The sequence below is a fragment of the Vanacampus margaritifer genome, chromosome 1 (assembly GCF_051991255.1).
Source record: "Vanacampus margaritifer isolate UIUO_Vmar chromosome 1, RoL_Vmar_1.0, whole genome shotgun sequence".
Classification (NCBI taxonomy): Eukaryota; Metazoa; Chordata; class Actinopteri; order Syngnathiformes; family Syngnathidae; genus Vanacampus; species Vanacampus margaritifer.
Window position 1 is genome coordinate 18,895,172 of NC_135432.1, and position 18,327 is coordinate 18,913,498.

General features: G+C 39.6%; 1 protein-coding gene across 1 annotated transcript; it reads right to left on the bottom strand.

Moving 5' to 3' along the window:
- Window positions 1-1,710: 1,710 nt before the first annotated feature.
- Window positions 1,711-17,020, bottom strand: plod1a (procollagen-lysine, 2-oxoglutarate 5-dioxygenase 1a). The gene is made up of 19 exons (XM_077581243.1): window positions 16,858-17,020; window positions 12,825-12,916; window positions 12,597-12,727; window positions 12,251-12,414; window positions 11,817-11,929; window positions 11,640-11,703; window positions 9,513-9,610; window positions 9,301-9,402; window positions 9,010-9,141; window positions 8,099-8,220; window positions 7,923-8,027; window positions 7,142-7,267; window positions 6,927-7,068; window positions 6,689-6,802; window positions 6,269-6,334; window positions 5,395-5,499; window positions 5,143-5,289; window positions 3,193-3,318; window positions 1,711-2,591 (listed from the first exon to the last, which is right to left on the bottom strand). The coding sequence occupies exons 1-19, from the start codon at window positions 16,943-16,945 to the stop codon at window positions 2,436-2,438; spliced, it is 2,193 nt and encodes a 730-aa protein (XP_077437369.1). The 5' UTR covers window positions 16,946-17,020; the 3' UTR covers window positions 1,711-2,435.
- Window positions 17,021-18,327: the final 1,307 nt, after the last annotated feature.

An 18,327-nucleotide genomic window follows, 5' to 3' on the forward strand; every position in this document is an offset into this window, starting at 1 on the left:
TCCATACTGGATCGGTCTAGTCCCGGGTTAACAACGACCGCCATCTGTACTGTTGACCTACATGATGCTGGTGGAAACTGGACTACTGTTGGTCGAAGATGGAGAAGAGGAAGGTGTGTTCGTAGGAAGGAAGAGAAGAGGAACACCAAGAGTTTTGGACTGAAAATAGGAACTTTGAATGTTGGAACTATGACAGGAAAAGGTAGCGAGCTGGTTGACATGATGCAGAGGAGGAAGGTGGACATACTGTGTGTTCAGGAGACCAGATGGAAAGGGTTAGGAGCAGGGTTCAAGTTGTTCTATCATGGTGTAGATAGGAAGAGAAATGAAGTAGGAGTTATCGTGAAGGAGGAGTTTGTTAGGAACGTCCTGGAGGTAAAAAGAGTGTCAGAGTGATGAGCCTGAAGCTAGGAATCGAAGGTGTGACGATCAATGTTGTTAGTGGGTATGCGCCACAGGTAGGATGTGAGCTGGAGGAGAAGGAGAACTTTTGGTTGGACCTTGATGAAATGATGGAGAGCATCCCTAAAAGTTAGAGAGTTGTCATTGATGCAGACTTCAATGGACATGTTGGTGCAGAAAACAGGTGATGAGGAGGTGATGGGCAAGTTTGGTATCCAGGAGAGGAACACAGAAGGACAGATGGTGGTTGACTTTGGAAAAATAATGAAAATTGCTGTCGTGAGTACTTTCTTCCAGAAGAGGCAGGAACATAGGGTGACCTCCAAGAGTGGAATTAGGAGTACACGGGTAGACTACATCTTGTGTAGACGGTGTAATCTGGAGGAGATCAGCGACTGCAAAGTAGCGGTAGGTGAGAGTGTAGCCAGACAGCATTAGATGGTAGTGTGTAGGATGACTCTGGTGGTCAGGAAGACAAAGATGGCAAAGGAAGAGCAGAGGATGAAATGGTGGAAGCTGAAAAAGGAAGAGTGCTGCATGACATACAGGAAGGAGTTGAGACAGGCTCTGGATGGTCAGAAGTTGCTTCCAGATGACTGGAAAACTACAGCAAATGTGATCAGGGAGACAGGTAGGACAGTCCTTGGTGTGTCATCTGGAAAGAAAGGGGATGAAGGAGACTTGGTGATGGAATGAGGAGGTGCAGACGTGGATCCAGAGAAAGAGGTTAGCGAAGAAGAAGTGGGACACTGACAGGACTGAAGGAAGGAGACAGGAGTACGAGGCAAAGAGACAGAGATGGGAAGGACGTGCAATAGGTTAGGGTAAGAAATGATAGGGATGGAAGTGTGTTGACATGCCAGTAGTACAATGGGAAGATGGAAAGCAATGTTGTTTGGTCTGGAAAAGACAGGAGGCAGAGCTGGAGGTGGCCGAGATGAAGATGCTGAGGTTCTCTTTGGGAGTGACCAGGATGGATAGAATCAGGAATGAGTATATCAGAGACAGCACATGTTAGAGGCTTTGGAGATCAAGTCAGAGAGGCCAGACTGAGATGACATGTCCAGAGGAGAGAGAGTGAGTATATTGGTAGAAGGATGCTGAGTTTTCAAATGCCAGACAGGTTTATGGATGTAGTTAAAGAGGACACGAAGGTAGTTGGTGTGAGAGCAGAGGACAGGGTTAGATGGAGGCAACTGATTCACTGTGGCGAACCCTGAAGGGAAAAGAAGAAGGGCAGTATCTTGGTTCTGTTGTGCGCAGATGCATGCAAAAGAGACTGAAAGTGAGCTCACACACAGACACCACTAATGCCAACAGTTTTTATTGCATTCATTACGAGTTTCCGACATCTGCAGAGATTGCTTTGCAAGCAAAATCATTAGCCTGCAGAGCCATCTGATGGTTTTTGGGTGTTAACACTCGACACATCCATTTGAACTTCTACGTGTTTTAACAATCCTGGTGTAATTTTAGCATCCTAGTGTTTTTTAAATTATTATTAAATCCTTTCTCTTTGATGTAACACATCAAAGACATAAAAATCCACACATAACGCCCAAAGGCTTCGTTTCCTGTTTTTGCAGTGGATGCCAGGGCACTCGAATTAACAGTAGATGTTTTATTGTTCTCATCTTTTACAGTTAAGGCAACAAAAAAAAAAAGTAAGACACTTGAACTTTGTGGCTGTTGAGTAACAATCAGCATTGAAGCATTTTTGGCAAAACGTCAGGCACTGTTCACTGTGGTAACATTCACACTGGCTATGTATAAAATAAATATGTAACCGGTTTGACAGTACAGCTGTGGGTCACAGACACATATGTACAATCTAAAATTCGCTGGCCCAAGTACCAAATATTTCTGAATGAATTCAGGATGAATTGAAATCGTGTACACAAATACTCTACAACTTGGAGACGGGCACAATAGTATATATTGTGAATAAACTACGAAGCCGTCACCGCTTTCTGTGATGCTTAATCAAATGCATCTGCTGCGTGTGAGCGTCGGTGCCGATGATGTGCTGGCGTTCAGGGATCCACAAAGGACACTGCGATGTAGCGGACGCCGGCTGTGGTGGGCAAGCCTTCGTGGTAGTGGGTGAGGCGGCCGGGGTGCAAGAGGGTCCAGCCTTTACGCGGAGCATCCACGGAGCAGTCATAACGGAGGAACCGGCAGCCGCCACCCTGAGGTCACAGTTACGCATAAGACACGCATGCTACACTGTTTGACTTCTCTTCAGCATACAGTAGTTCCTTTTTTTTTTTTTTTTCCCTTCAGCATACAGTAGTTCCTATGGCATTGGCACACTTGGGCATGTTGGGCAGTGGCCCCCAACAATGTAACTAGAAATATACTATATACATGAATGAACAGTATTGCATTTACAGTATTCATTATAAGAAAACAATTCTGATAATGAGACCAGTTATATTGAAGATGCAGGGAAATGAGATGGATGCAATGACAAAACCATACTTCATGCAAAAGAGGACAAATTTATGAACGCACAAATGGGATGAGAAAGTATGGAACACCAGGAATGTAGATTGACATGCCAGCCAAAGGTCAAATGGTCATCCTCTTTTAATGAAATCCGTCTTGGCTAACTTGACATTGGATACGATTATGATGTGCAAGATGACAGTCTGCTGTAGGCTAATAATTACATGTATGCATGTTCTGTTATTTAAATCAGTTTTTTTCCTACCATCTCATAGGTGTGCTACATTCGAACCCTAATTGATGAAAATGTCCGATTTGTACCAACCTTTCGATGCCACTCACCTGGTAATCAGCACCTCCCTGATTGAGTGCTATGTTTATAGTGAATGTGGAGGCGTCATGATGTGGCCTCAAAAAGGGCTGCTCATCGGGCTTATATCTAACTACAAAGGCCAAGTCAAAATTTGCCTGCAAACACACATAAGAAAGGAGGAAAGTCATGCAAGCATTCGCATAGAAACTGCTCAGGTGGCCACACCAGGAGAGTGTGCGGGCGCCATGGACGCTGCAGGTGCAACTCTTGCTCGGTTCAAGACAAGCGTCAAGCCTGCGTCCGCATCCAACATTCAGGCCGGCAGATGGAGGAGAAGAAGCAGAGAGTGGTGCAATGTCACCCGCATCCTCACTTCCTGAAGCTTGTATGGCTGCTAGCTCCTCCCCCATTTACCTGGTAGTCAAAATCTTTGCTGTTGAGAGCAATGTTTATAGTGAATGTGGAGGCGTCATGGTGAGGCTCGAGCAGGGGCTGCTCGTCGGGTTTGTACCTCACCACGAAGTTCAAGGGAGTAGTGCACTGGAAGAAGACATTTGTCAGCACAACAGTCATGAATGAGGCTTGCGAAATTCCGGGAATTTTTTTTAGAGTTGGAAACCTTCCACGGAATTAATGGAAATAAATCAGGAAATGTTCCAAAATTTAAGGTTGCTTGCTTCTTAGTTACTAATGATCTTGGAGAAAATTATTATTTTTATTTTTTAAATTCTGACTAAAGTTCATGCAATTACATTGACTGATGCTTTGTGTTGCCAGCCAAAATTGGAATAGCTCTGCCGTTTTTTGAACTCCTCTATTTAATTGACAAGATTTGTCTTTTTTTATTTGTATTTTTTTTTGCTTTGACTATTCCTGACAATCTTATCTATCCTTTATCTGATGTTGAGGGACATACACAAGTCATTGTGACCCATGAGTATTTATGCTGCATTCGAGGAAGCTAAAAAGTCGGATATGTCCCACTTGGAGGTGAATGTAAACAACAAAGATGACTGATTCTGATATTATTTATATATTAATTATTTGGTGTTCCGGTTAACACAGTTATTGCAAATCACATTGGGTTGAAGGGAAATTACTGATTTTGTATGACTAAAGTAATATTATAGTAATAAACATGTTTATAATTGTGTAAATGATGTTTTGCTATTCCCGATCTTTGTATTTATGGAGGTCCCCATTGTCGAGTGACATCAGATTGAAGCCGATTGGTGAGGTCGGGGTCCTTTTTTGTTACAGACTTTGCAACTCGCATCTCTGAGTTCAAAGGGCATTGCCGTGCACACTTCCTGGTATGAAGTCAGAAAATTCCGATCTTCCTTGAATGCAGCATTAGTGTGAAAAAAAAAAAAATTGTTTACTGCAAATACACTAATAGATTAACTGACTGTTTGTACAATGTGTTTGTGTTTTCATTGCTCTTTTTCTCTCTCAACATATTACTGTATATGTGTTTAAATGTGTTTGCATGATTTTAAAAGTATGTTTAAAGAAAAATGCGCCATAAATGCTATAAAAACATGCTGAATTGGAATATTACTATATTGCAGATTGCACATATTGCGAGGATGGTTTGTAATGTAATGTGTCCAATTCCGGTCCTCGAGAGCCCCTACCCCGCCTGGTTTCGATTTCTCCCTCCTCCAGCACACCTGAATCAAATCATCAGGATCATTACCAAGCTTATGCAAAGCTTGCTGATGAGCTTATCATTTGATTCAGGTGTGTTGGTGGAGGGAAACATGGGAAAACAGACTGGATAGGGACTCTGGAGGAGCTTCAGCACAGCTTGCCGTTCATATCCTAAAACCGGTCTTAAGATTCCCTGCAGTTGGGATGTAATGCTGTGGGATCCAAAATCCTATTTCCGGCTGGTTTGGGGTCCCACGGCTCTTGCTGTAACTCACACGAAGTACTGAACACTTCTTTTAATCTCACATAAATGTCTGAGGTCTTACCTTGGTGTAGTAACCTGGATACATTTTCTCGGTGATCGGCGCAATGTACTCCAGTAAGAACTGCTGCCATTCCTTATCATAGTTGACTTGATTCATGTGGATGTCAACGGTGGGGACATTCTCATAGCCACCCTGGATTCGACTGTCCTGGCAGCCCCAAAATAATCACATTCATTCTATTACCACCCTTGATGACAACTAAGGTTAGAGATTCAATTATTGGACATAGCAGATAAAGGATGGCGACATTACCACATTGCCGCCTCCTGACCACTTCCCAAAGTGTTCCATTTCTTCAACCAGGTGGTCACAAGCAATATCGCTGAAAATTGGAAACCAGTACACATCTGGGCAAGGCTGGGGATCAGAAAGACAAAGCAAAGGGTTGCAAGAGACGCAATACACAAAAAAATAAAATAACAATCATACTGTACAGTGTGCTGTGTAACAATTTTAGACCATGACTATTGAAAGCAATACCTTAATTAAAAATGAATGCTCTATAGTGAACTGTGACAACCACACATCAGTCATGTAATAATCCTAGTATTAACAAAACATGAAAACATTATTAACCCTGGAGAACCCAAGAACTATTTTCTTCTTTGGAAAATTATGAATTATACATTAAATGACTGCTATAAGTTCACTGAACACCAAAATATATGTTTTTTCAATTTTAACCCTTGTTTTTTGAACTAGCTCAGAGTTGCTAATTTATCAAAATATATATAAAAAAAATACTCCTAGGCATTCTGCAACATGATATGAAATAAATTAACAAAAAAAAAACACAATTTTACCATCTGATGGTTTGCTGAGAAGTTGGTTTTGTTTGGATTGATTTCCAGCTCAACAAAACAGCATGTTGCCAGCCATCTTGTCACCACCACTCTGGCTCATGTAAGTGCACTATTCATCCACTAGATGGCCCCATGCAGGGGTCAGAAGTGGCACTCTGGATTTTTGAAGTTAAGTTTGTAAAAAAAAAAAAAAAAAGGTCTTTGTTATTTGAGTAGCAGAATTTATAGAGGCCAAATTTGACCCCGTGGGTTCTCCAGGGTTAAAAATAAATTCAAAAAAAAAAAAAAAGAACTGAGAAGACTATTGTAAGTTAACAACTCACCATTTCAATAAGTTTATCCTTCATGATGTGTGTGTAGTTCTCATGAATGTAGCGCTCCCGCCAGTCCTGAAATAAAAATAAAGCAACATTTTCGCACAATTGTTTAACTGCAAAGAAGTATCGTACAACTGCGTCTGTTTTTATTATATTAATATTACAATTACCACAAGTACTGCTATATTTTCATCTTTGTTCATTTTTCTTGGAGCCGACTAGTATGGTGTGGCTCAAATATGTGGAACTTGTAATTCGGCATGTTTCATAGTATATACCAACACAAAGATTTATAGATATCTATTATGGAGTTCCCCCCTGCCAACATACAAACAAACAAACAGCCCAAAACATCCAAACTTCCAGATGTAATCAAACTGTACAGCATACTCCTATCAGGACCTGCTGATTGATGACATTTCTCACCTCTGGATTTTCAAAGATCTGCCACAGATCATTATGCAGATGGCTGGTCTGACAGTTTTCTGTTGATAGGATGCGTCCAAAAGTGTCTGAGTTGGTTACATACATGAAGACTCCCTGAGAAGAAAGGCAAGGACATTTATGTTCCGAATATTTGACAATTTTAATTGATTTCTTCACATTAATAACATGACAGACGAAAACAAACATATATGAAATACTGCTCTTGTGTTTACTGTACCTTGCTTCGAACATGTTGGCAAAAGGCCATGTCAGCGTCCACGGAATTTGAACGAAATAGATCGTTGTCTGAGAGCTCCGAGCGAAGGAGGCCGGCCTTCATCAAGTACACGCTGGTTACATACGGAACGTTCCATATTCCTCTGGATATAGGAGACAATTAGACCATAGCACATACCAACATGGATGAACTTCATCAACATGTAAGCATCTTACACCCTGCGTCCTTGGACAAGGTCAACGTAGTCCTCGGACCTGGCATAGTAGCCATCTGCGCTCAGGGCTCCCCAGAAGTTACTCCAAAGTCGGCCGGTCCGCGTCAACAATGGTGCCACCATCGGCCTAAAGAGCATTTGAGGCAGTGTTATTAGAATCATCTAGTCTTGAATATCGACCAATGGTCTAACCTCCTCATAAACCACATTTTAATGGAAAAAATATCTGCCTCAAATAAAAACCAAATATCAAAATTGATAGAAACATGGTCTACGTATATAGAATTTTTTAACCTAATTCTGGTTACTTAATTCTGCCTGTTAGCGAGAGCCACCACATCGTGATAACTTACATTGATGTTTCTGCATTTGGCAATTTATTATTATATTATATTATTAGTATGAGATTTTTTTTAATAGGCTTTAGGTGAACTAATGAATACACACACACACTCGCACGCACGCACGCACGCACGCACGCACACATGCACATACAGACTCACCCACATACAAAAAATAAATAAATAAATAAAAAAATATATATATATATATATATATATATACATACAGTATATATATATAAATAAAAAAAATAAAGGAGAGCAATGATGACATGTCAAATCGAATGAACAATACTGAGCTCTCCAGAAAAAAAAAAAAAAGAATCATCTAGTCTTCGGACCCAAACTCTTAACTAAATGAAACAAACAATCTTAAAAAAACAAAACATTGCATACATACCGAGGTGATCATTTTTTTTTACATTTGATAAATATACTTGCAGGTTTTGTTCCATGAGAATTTTGAGTGTGTTCTCATTCGTCAAAGCAACTTCAATGTCCAAGTTGAAAAAATAGTCACAGTCCTTCTGCTTCCTGCACATATCACTGAAATACAAAAGGGGGGGGGGGGTTACTTTGCATACGCCAGCAATGATTATTGGGACGCGGTGACGCACAAGGCCACGTTGCGTGCAGCTGTGCCATCCATCTCCTCTTCTGGTCCAACCAATTTGACATCCAGATAAAGTTTTCCGTGGTCCCGCAGGAAAGAGCTGACCTCACGCTCGTGATGAGCTTCCTTGAGCAGAAAAAGGAAATGCCAAAGTTGACGGGAGGCAGAATTTTGTACATTATAATTTGGAATGGATTTAATGGGTGGGGGAGGGGGGGAAGTTTTTCTTTTGAACATGTGATAGTAGTCCAAAGCAGTGTGCAGTGTAGCAAACTAAATCAAAATTGATTGCTTTTTGTCAAATACGACTTTAGAAATTTGGTTGCTTTAGAAATTGTCAAATGAATAGAAAGTTGGTTTTATTGATTTATTATTTAAAAAGAGATTTTGTAAATGTATTTATTTATTTTATTCATTCTTACTTATTTTTAAATTCTTCTTCTTATTATTATTATTTATGTATTATCTTATTTTTATAGGTTTATTATTATTATGTATGTTATTATTTATTTAGATATGTTTTCAAAATGTTTACTTTGAAACATGAGCTAGCACACTCATTACTATAAACTGTTCAACAAGGTTCTGACTCATATTTAGGAACATGTTTCCGTAAATATTTTTGTTTTTTTAAATGGCATGATGTTAATTAAAAGATCATCAGATCTTACCTATGATGTGGTTAGAGGTGTGTAATATATTCTCAGACCAAGATATAAAAATACATTTTAATATCTTGAAACGTCATTATAGGAGTTTGGATTGATAAACAACCAGAGCTTTATTCTCATGGAAGATTTCCAGGAGTTTTCAATGATTCGTGAGGCCATCAATCAACACAACTGTTACTAAAATTCCTCGGTAGGAAAGTGACTGGTTGATAAAACATCAGTGAATTAATTTGTGTTCCGTTACCTTGTTGAAAATGAAGAGCTTGAGTCTATTCTTGGGATATTGAAGCTTCAGCAGGCGTTCAAAAAACACGGTAACAAACGGGGTGGGCTGCTGGATGAAGACACCAATCACCACTAAAGGATATTCATTTTCCTGATGGGGGGGGGGGGGGACAATATTGAGTGTCGGGCAAAAGCATTTGTCTACTGTACACACACAATTACGGTACTTGAAAATGATAATAATCTAGATTTAGTTGTTAAGAAAATGTTGCCTTTCAATTGATATGACGGCTAAAAACTTGTGACCAACCTTAAGGTTCCCGAGTGGGCGTAGATCGTCATGACACAATGTGCAGCCCGTCTCAAATGTCCACGCGTTTGGTATGTAGTTACCAAGATAGTTGAGCTGAAGCTGGAAAGTAAAGTCTCGTTTTAGGTTATCTCATCTACACGTATGTAATAAAAAAATATATAAACGCAACACTTTTGTTTTTGAATGATATGACGACTTGTAGTCGGTACCTTGGTCGGTCCATTCCCGTGGATGATGACAGGCAGCGTATCATACAGCAAATTTCGGGCTCGTACGTGTCGATCCTCAAACTTTAGCACCACTTCATCTAGAAACGCGATGCACACATACGAGTATACATTTACGAGTGAATGTTATTCATACTGCTTTGTAGGGGTGTTAGAAAAAATCGATTTGGCAATATATCGCGATATTATAGCGTGCAATTCTCGAATCGATTCGATATGCGGCCGAATCGATTTTTAAACATCGATTTTTTTTAATGGGAATATTCAACAAAACGTCTTACTTAGGGTTAGGATTCACACATTAAGCATGGAAGAATGTTATATTAATGGAACATTATGCTTTAATGTTTTATTTCAGTGCTGTTCAAACATGAAACAGACTGCATGCAACCTGTTTGTTAAATGCAGTGGCTCAGTTATAAGCCAGAATTTTAAGAGAAATAAATACATTTTCATACAAATCTTACAGTGTACATGTACAAGTTTACTGATTTGTATTTTCTAAATTTGAGTAAAAAAAAAAAAATCGCAATAATCAATTTATCATCGGGATTAATCGGCATCGAATCGAATCGCCAGGTACTTGGCAATTCACACCCCTACTGCTTTTCTTTTATTTTTTGGCGAGTTGAAACCCCTGTTTCCATGTGGCAGACAAATACAGTTGGATTCAGCGGATGTTGCAAATGGGAGCGTTCTCATCCCCGCCTCACGTAGCACTAACAAATTCCTTACTTGGAGAGAAAAAAATGTGGCAGAAACTGTGGAGCACAGCTCATGTTTAAACATGCAGTCTCTGACTGATAACCCTTCAAATGTATTTGTATGTTTATCTTCGCATTGCTACTGTTCGGTAAGACTACGTATTCTTGATTTTCCATGAAAATATTTTTGGGATTATATTTTTAAAGTCTCTAGCGTGAAACTGTTGAGTTTCTTTGCATGGTCTGTAACTTTAATGCTTTTAAATGATGATTGTGGTTAAGACGTGTTATGGAGGTAAATATGGTACAAAACTAACTTGTAAAAAAAAGTCAAAATTTGTATCTGTAAAAGTCGTGATTTGTACCTGTAAAAAAAAAATGTGTACCTGTAAAAAAAAAAAAGTGTACGTGTAAAAAAAAATTGTATCTGTAAAAAAATGTGTATGTGTAAAAAAAAATTGTATCCGTAAAAACAAATTTGTACCTGTAAAAGTCATGATTTGTACCTTTACAAAAAAAAAATTGTACCTGTACTGAAAGTGTAAATTTGTATCTGTAAAAGTTGTGATTTGTACTTGTAGAAATGTCAACTTGTAGTCAAAGAAGTCGCCACTAGGAGTCACAAGTGTTTTTTTCTGCTGCTGTCCAGTGACGCGAGTTTTGCACCAAATATACAGGTACAAATCATGACTTTTACAGGTACAATTTTTTTTTTACAGATACAATTTTTTTTTTTACACATACACATTTTTTTTTGCAGGTACAAATTTTTATTACAGATACAATTTTTTTTTTTTTACAGGTACAATTTTTTACTACAGATACAATTTTTTTTTTACACATACACATTTTTTTTTTACAGGTACACATTTTTTTTACAGGTACAAATCACGACTTTTACAGATGCAAATTTAGACTTTTTTTTTACAAGTTAGTTTTGCACCATATTTACCTCCATACGTTTCCTTTCCTTTTGTAAAGGTTGGACAGGAGGAGCAACAATTTGCTAAAGGTGGCTTAAAGGTTGCATTGGGGCACCTTTTTGAAATACTTTGAGAATTCAAACAACCTATCCTTCAAATACTTCTGGGTCATCCCTTTAAGTTTGCATCTTTGAACACATTGCGCCACATGAAATAATATCTAATATGATCTGTATGTGTAAATAGAGCACAGTCAGAAAAAGTTATGTATAGGTTGTTTGTTTCACATTCTGGAGGGCACAACTGAGAAAGGCAGTAAAAAGAAAAAGGTGTTATTGGAAAGGTGTACTTAACATTTTTAACACAGCAGCTGTATTCAGTAAACAGCACAGTGTGTCGCGCGTCCAAGGCAGCACACATTCACTTCAACTTGGTGAAAATAGGTTTAACCACAGTTGGACAATAAAAGTCATTTCACTCACCAAGAGCCCCGTGAAGGTTCTGAAACAATCTGCATTTGCTGTCCAGTGTGATATTTATGGATTTCTGAAACACACCCGTAGATGCTTTATTCATTGATAAATACATTTTATGTGATCGTATAAAACAACAAATGAGGGGAAAAAAGAGGGGGAAAAGAGTTGCAGAGCATTTCTTACTCTTTTCTCCGGATTGATATAAATCTTGGTGAAAAACAGCTGGTCACTGTCACCGTCTTCTCCCGCCCACTCAGCAAGCATTTCCTTGACGTTGGGCAGGTAGCCAATAAAGCCTGCGGGAAAAGCAGGAAACCGGTGTAAAGAGGCGCCCGGACTTGCTGTGTGCCACATACAAACAGCTTTGAAGCTGCTGGGGCTCATTAACAACACTGCCAGGGGTGCCAATTTTGGTGTGCTTATGAAGCGTTTTTTTTTGGTCTACAAAGAAGAACCTTCTCTCCAGCTGTGAATACACCACATGACATCTATGTGTTGTAAGCTTCTGCTAAAACAGTCATCTTAGCTCAGACTGAAATCCTAAACGATTGAATAGCATTCTGTGTTCAAAGTATACACACAACCAATTGCGTAATGTGGAAAAATTAGCAGCATACCGCCTGAGCCAAGGAACCGGTTGCCCTCGCGGACATGTGGATGTTTGTCCTCCAAATGTCTGTCAGGCCAGATCAAGGTCTCGGAGGAGAACACCACCTTGTGTTTGGCCTGCACAAATTTCTTTAGCAGCTCTTTAGGACTTGATGCGAAAATCACATCATAGCTGCGGAACACAAGCAGAGTGCGCAATACAGCGGAAGCGTTACTCAAATATCTTACAGTTTGGAATTCAACCAAAATGTCCATTCACGACCCAAAGAAGGACACGCCGGCGCACCAGCTGGTAATTGGATCAATACCAAAGTTTCACATGACATATTTATTGTTAAGATCAAGATACATTACCTGTCAATAAAAACAACAATTTTATCCTCATCCTTCATTCTCTCAAGGGCTGCTTTAAGAAGTCGCACTTTCTGACCTCCCCCAGGGGTCAAATAGTCACCTCCTTTCCATCTTTCACCCCGACCGAGAACCTGCGAACACGCAAACAACAACAATGGATGTTATATATTACATCAGGACAGCTTCATGCAGACAATCCACAACAACGTCCAATTTGGCTTGTCCTACCTTGACGGTGTAATTAAAATGCTTTGCAGATCTCAAGAAACGGTTGAAGCCATCGGTCTCCTTCGTTGCCACCGTCACGACTACAATTTGATCTGGAAGACAGAATCCAACTAGAATTCAGCCATGGCGGCATCTGAAGATGGCGCTCACATTCATTCCATGTGGCTTTTTCGTGCCAACAGGATTAGAAATGTAATGAAAAGGCTGCTGTATGGAGGTAAATATGGTGCAAAACTAACTTGTAAAAAAAGTCTAAATTTGTATCTGTAAAAGTCGTGATTTGTACCTGTAAAAAAAAAATTGTATCTGTAGTAAAAATTTGTACCTGTAAAAAAAAATTGTATCCGTAAAAACAAATTGTATCCGTAAAAACAAATTTGTACCTGTAAAAGTCATGATTTGTACCTTTACCAAAAAAAAATTGTACCTGTACTGAAAGTGTAAATTTGTATCTGTAAAAGTTGTGATTTGTACTTGTAGAAATGACAACTTGTAGTCAAAGAAGTCGCCACTAGGAGTCACAAGTGTTTTTTTCTGCTGCTGTCCAGTGACGTGAGTTTTGCACCAAATATACCGTAGCGGTATATTTACCGCTACGGTATATACAGGAACAAATCATGACTTTTACAGGTACAAATTTGTTTTTACAGATACAAATTTTTTTTTGCACATACACATTTTTTTTTTACAGGTACAAATTTTTACTACAGATACAATTTTTTTTACACATACACATTTTTTTTTTTACAGGTACACATTTTTTTTACAGGTACAAATCACGACTTTTACAGATACAAATTTAGACTTTTTTTACAAGTTAGTTTTGCACCATATTTACCTCCATACTGCTGATGTCTGATTCGTGAAGCGCAAGACATCACCTGGCAAACTCATCTCAATCACGGTCAATCTGTCACATTCTCTCCATGACAGTCATGTGGAGCATTACTGAGTCATTGCCATTTTTTACTGCTAGCAGGAGGTGATGTTTCAGGTCAACTGTGAGGAGTGTGCGGTTTGGAAAATGGATGGATGAATTCCTCTTCCAGACATGACCTTAATACATTATACAGTGTAAGTTCCATTACTTCATTGTCTCTATTTATTTATTTATTTATTTGGGGGGGGGGACTTCACCGCCTGCTGCCGCCAAGTCTCAAAATTGAGTGGCAGAATTATTAATATACAAAATATCTAGTGTGATTTGAAAAAGATATACAGGTAAACGGTATGGGATTTTTTTTATAGGTTTTAGGTGAACTAATGAATACACACACACTCGCACACACATACACACACACACGCATACACATACTCACCCACATACAAAAAAAAAGAGAGCAATGATGATGACATGTCAAATCGGTAAAATTACCGAATGAACAATACTGAGCTCTCCAGAAAAAAAATAAAAGGTGGCTGACTGGTTAGCACGTCCGCCTCCCAGTGCAGAGGACGTGAGATCGAGTCCGGGCTTCGGCCTTCCTGGGTGGAGTTTGCATGTTCTCCCCGTGCTTGCGTGGGTTTTCACCGGGTACTCCGGTTTCCTCCCACATTCCAAAAAACATGCATGGCAGGTTAATTGAAAACTCCAAATTGTCCCTAGGTGTGAATGTGAGTGTGGTTGTTCGTCTCTGTGTGCCCTGCAATTGGCTGGCAACCAGTTCAGGGTGTACCCCGCCTACTGCCCGAAGCCAGCTGGGATAGGCTCCAGCACCCCCGCGACCCTAGTGAGGAAAAGCGGCCAAGAAAATGGATGGATGGATGGAAAATTTAAAATAAAAATTTAAAAAATAAAAATCTAAAAAATTTAAATTAAAAAGACATACAGTATTAGTGTACTTGAGAAAGAAGAGTCGAAAGTACTCACACTCCGTACTGAAGTAGAAGTACAGATACTTAAAAAAAAAAAATTCAAGTAGAGGCACTGATTCAAAACCTTTACTAAAGTAAATGTAAAGTCTTCTGTGTCATCACTGTTAATAATCTATTCTTCATGTTCCTCCACGGTGCTGCTGTCTCAGTTGTTCTGCTTTATAAGCCCAAAAATAAAGAAATCTCTCACCTGAAATTGACTTTACTTCTCTATTTCTGTCTTTTTTACATGGTGTCGTCATCTGCGTAACTTGAAAAAAGTAACGAGCATATTTAAGAAAGTAATAAGTAGAAAGTACAGACATAATGTTTTCCAAGGCAGGTTAACAGAGTAAACTACTCAAGTACATTTACCTAAAAAAAATCTACTTGAGTACAGTAACAAATAATTTGCACTGTAGGCTACTTTGTTAGTTCTCCCAACTGCCCACGGTCAACATAATAAAAATCATGATTTTTTTTTGCCAGAAGCAGCTGTCTGGATATGCATCACACTTGCACCAGAGCACAACATGGCGTTCTAGTACTAAAGGCTCTTGCCATGAAGGGTTTGTATCATTTTGAGCTGTACTAGTCAAAGAAAGCAAAATTGCGTAAGGAAATTGCCCTTGTTTTGTTGATTCACTGCAAACGTACAGTTTTAAATGCTGAATTAGCTTAATGTCGTTTAATGTCTGAAAACAGTGTTCAATCGTGACCAAAATTCACGTGTACATCTCTACTCATGTTCACTTTTACCTCTGAAAATATTAAAAACAATCACCACAATATTTGACACTTTATGGATGTTAAGTCTTCCTTTCTATAGGCACACTGTCAGGTCTGGGGCTGTTGAGGACCCAATGCAGGAGGCGGGGAGGCGAGACAGACTTTTAGGAGTTCGGAACAAAAAGGGATTTTATTTCCAAAGCAAAAATACAAGAGGCAAAAAAGGAACTCGGAATTGGAAATACTAAACAGGAAAAAAACCACATTCGGCTAACTAGGGCGAAAGACAGGACAACTGATCGAGACTCAGGGCACACACAAATGAATGATCCAACAAAGACTGCAGAAAAGGAGGGAACTTAAATAGAACCAAACCTTGTTAAACTGAAATACAAAGTTGAAATACAAATTTGCTTAATTTGCCATTATTTATGCTTAATATTTCCATTCATCTAGCATGAACAATGGGCACAACAATGTTCAAACAACACTAACAGTCCATTTGTATCGTTTATGCAATCGTTTACATTTTCAAATGGTCAAGTGGTCCTATGGTGGCTACCTTTGCCCATGGGCACCATGTTGGTGACCCCTGCACAATAGTGAACTTCAATGAAAAGGAAAGGTGAGGAGGAACGTCCATAAAATCCAAAATATTGGGGCAATTGTTCCTATATTTTCAGAGGTTGAAGGAGGTGTCCCCATAAATTTAGGTGATGACTGACTGCAGTTTTCTGATATTAAGCGACACTTAAAAAGAAACACTTATGTTGTGTTTTAGAGCATCCCAAATGTATACATTTTTGCATATAAATGTGATCGACAGTGGGTATTGAATACGAAGTTGTCATTGCAACTGCACCTTGCCATGGCTTCAAACTTAATGCAAGATGTAATTGTTTCTCGCCTTTTTTCCTTTCTTTCTTCCTTTTTTTTTTTTTTTTTTGGTAACATCTCTAGAACATTCTGCAGCCTCACTGGAAGCAACGTCGGACTCGTCACTATTACGGGCACCGTGTGGCGTGCTCGTTTTCGTTGAATTTACTCTTTAGCTTCCACTAGTTGTTCTGCTCCAACGCTACGTTCCATGAACTTCCATCCCACGGGAAAGTAAGGCGGAAACAAACAGGAACAGCCCTGTCCACGTCAGCGGCACGTTCGGAACCCGCAAAGACCTTTTCTTGGTGGGGGTTGGCGGGGGTCCCCACAAACATACAGAATGCCCTCATTTCCTGTCAACGCTTGTTCACCACGACTACAAACAATCAAAACAAAACAAAAAAAAAGTCAGCTTTCTTCGCACTGAAGCCAAATTAACGCGAGCAGCAAGATAACACGTGCGAGTATATCGCCTGTTGAATCCGACGTGCGGCTTCATGTGTTACGCCATTGCCATTTACCACTTATAAGAGTGTAACTAACACGGGCAGGCCAGCTGCGTCTGTCTTACCTTCGCGGAGTTGTTGCTCGTCACAGTCGCGCAGAGGAAGGAGTGTGCAGAAAAGAAGGACGGGGAACAACACCGGCCAAAGTTTCATGGTGAAATAAGACGGTTGGTTAGACGGATGGAGTGTGGAAGGAATCACTTTCCCCGCTGACCCGGCTATGTAAAAAGAGAGTCCCCCAAATCCCCCGCCCCCCACCCTGTCTCTCTGTCTCTCTCTCTCTCTCTCTCTCTCTCTCTCTCTCTCTCTCTCTCTCTCTCTCTGTCTCTCTCTCTCTCTCTCTCTCTCTCTCTCTCTCTGTCTCTCTCTCTCTGTCTCCCTCTCTCTGTCTCTCTCTCTCTCTGTCTCTCTCTCTCTCTGTCTCTCTCTCTCTGTCTCTCTTTCTCTGTCTCTCTCTCTCTGTCTCTCTCTCTCTGTCTCTCTCTCTCTCTCTCTCTCTCTCTCTCTCTCTCTCTCTCTGTCTCTCTCTCTCTCTCTCTCTCTCTCTCAGCTGTTCCGTGAACGTGAGTTCCTGCACGCATGCAGGGGCAGAGTGTCTGTCTGGACCGTTACAGCGGGCCTGGATCCCTTCCATGTGTTCCACCAACCCGGAAGAAATAGTGTTGTATTGCTCAAGTGAAATAAAATGTCAGAATGTTCCCCTCAAAATGTGTTTTCCGATTTTGAAATGACAATGACATAAACAGGCTTTTCTAATTGCCTGATCTCTTCTGATGCCAAACGGGCTTTGAAACGTTTTTTTTTCTTCTTCTCAGCATCACCTTCCACTGATGTAATAGAATTATAGTGTTCACTTTTCGCAAATCATATAAGAATATTGGTCTTTTGGGGGAAATTTTAATATGCATGATAATATCTCTTAAATTGCCTTTCTATGAACCTTTGAAATTGCACAGGTCCAAGTGCTCAATGTCTCAGTATTTGCCTTCTCTAACAAAGAGGTGAAAGCCAAAATTCACAACAGGTGTTTTGATCCATGAAAATTTAAAAGGGCGTTCACTTCAATGCCTTTTTGTGACTCGTCCAGTCTGTTTCTCCGTTGAAGTCGCCCATGACACTGGGACACTCAGCTCACTGTCCACTCCCCCAGAAGCATTCTTTTGAAACCTTGCAAAGCAACGCACTATTGATCCGTTGTTGAGTCGTCTTGGTCTCATGATGTCAAAATGTGAACACGAAGAAGACTGTTTGACAAAATTTAACCAGAATTGATTGGTCTATTAATAGATAAAACTAAACCACCTCTAATTGAAAATATAATAAGTGTAACCTCTAATTTTTTGGGAGGTTTGGGGGCTGCTCAAGTACCCCTAAAATTTGAGACCCTAGATTGTAGGCCAATGTCCTTTTTAAACAAGCTAGAGACGTGTATCAACAAACATTACTTTGTTGGAACATTAATTAAATATAATTATTAATATAAATATAATTGAAACTTATATGAATGTTTTATTGCAGATGTATTCTTCACCAAA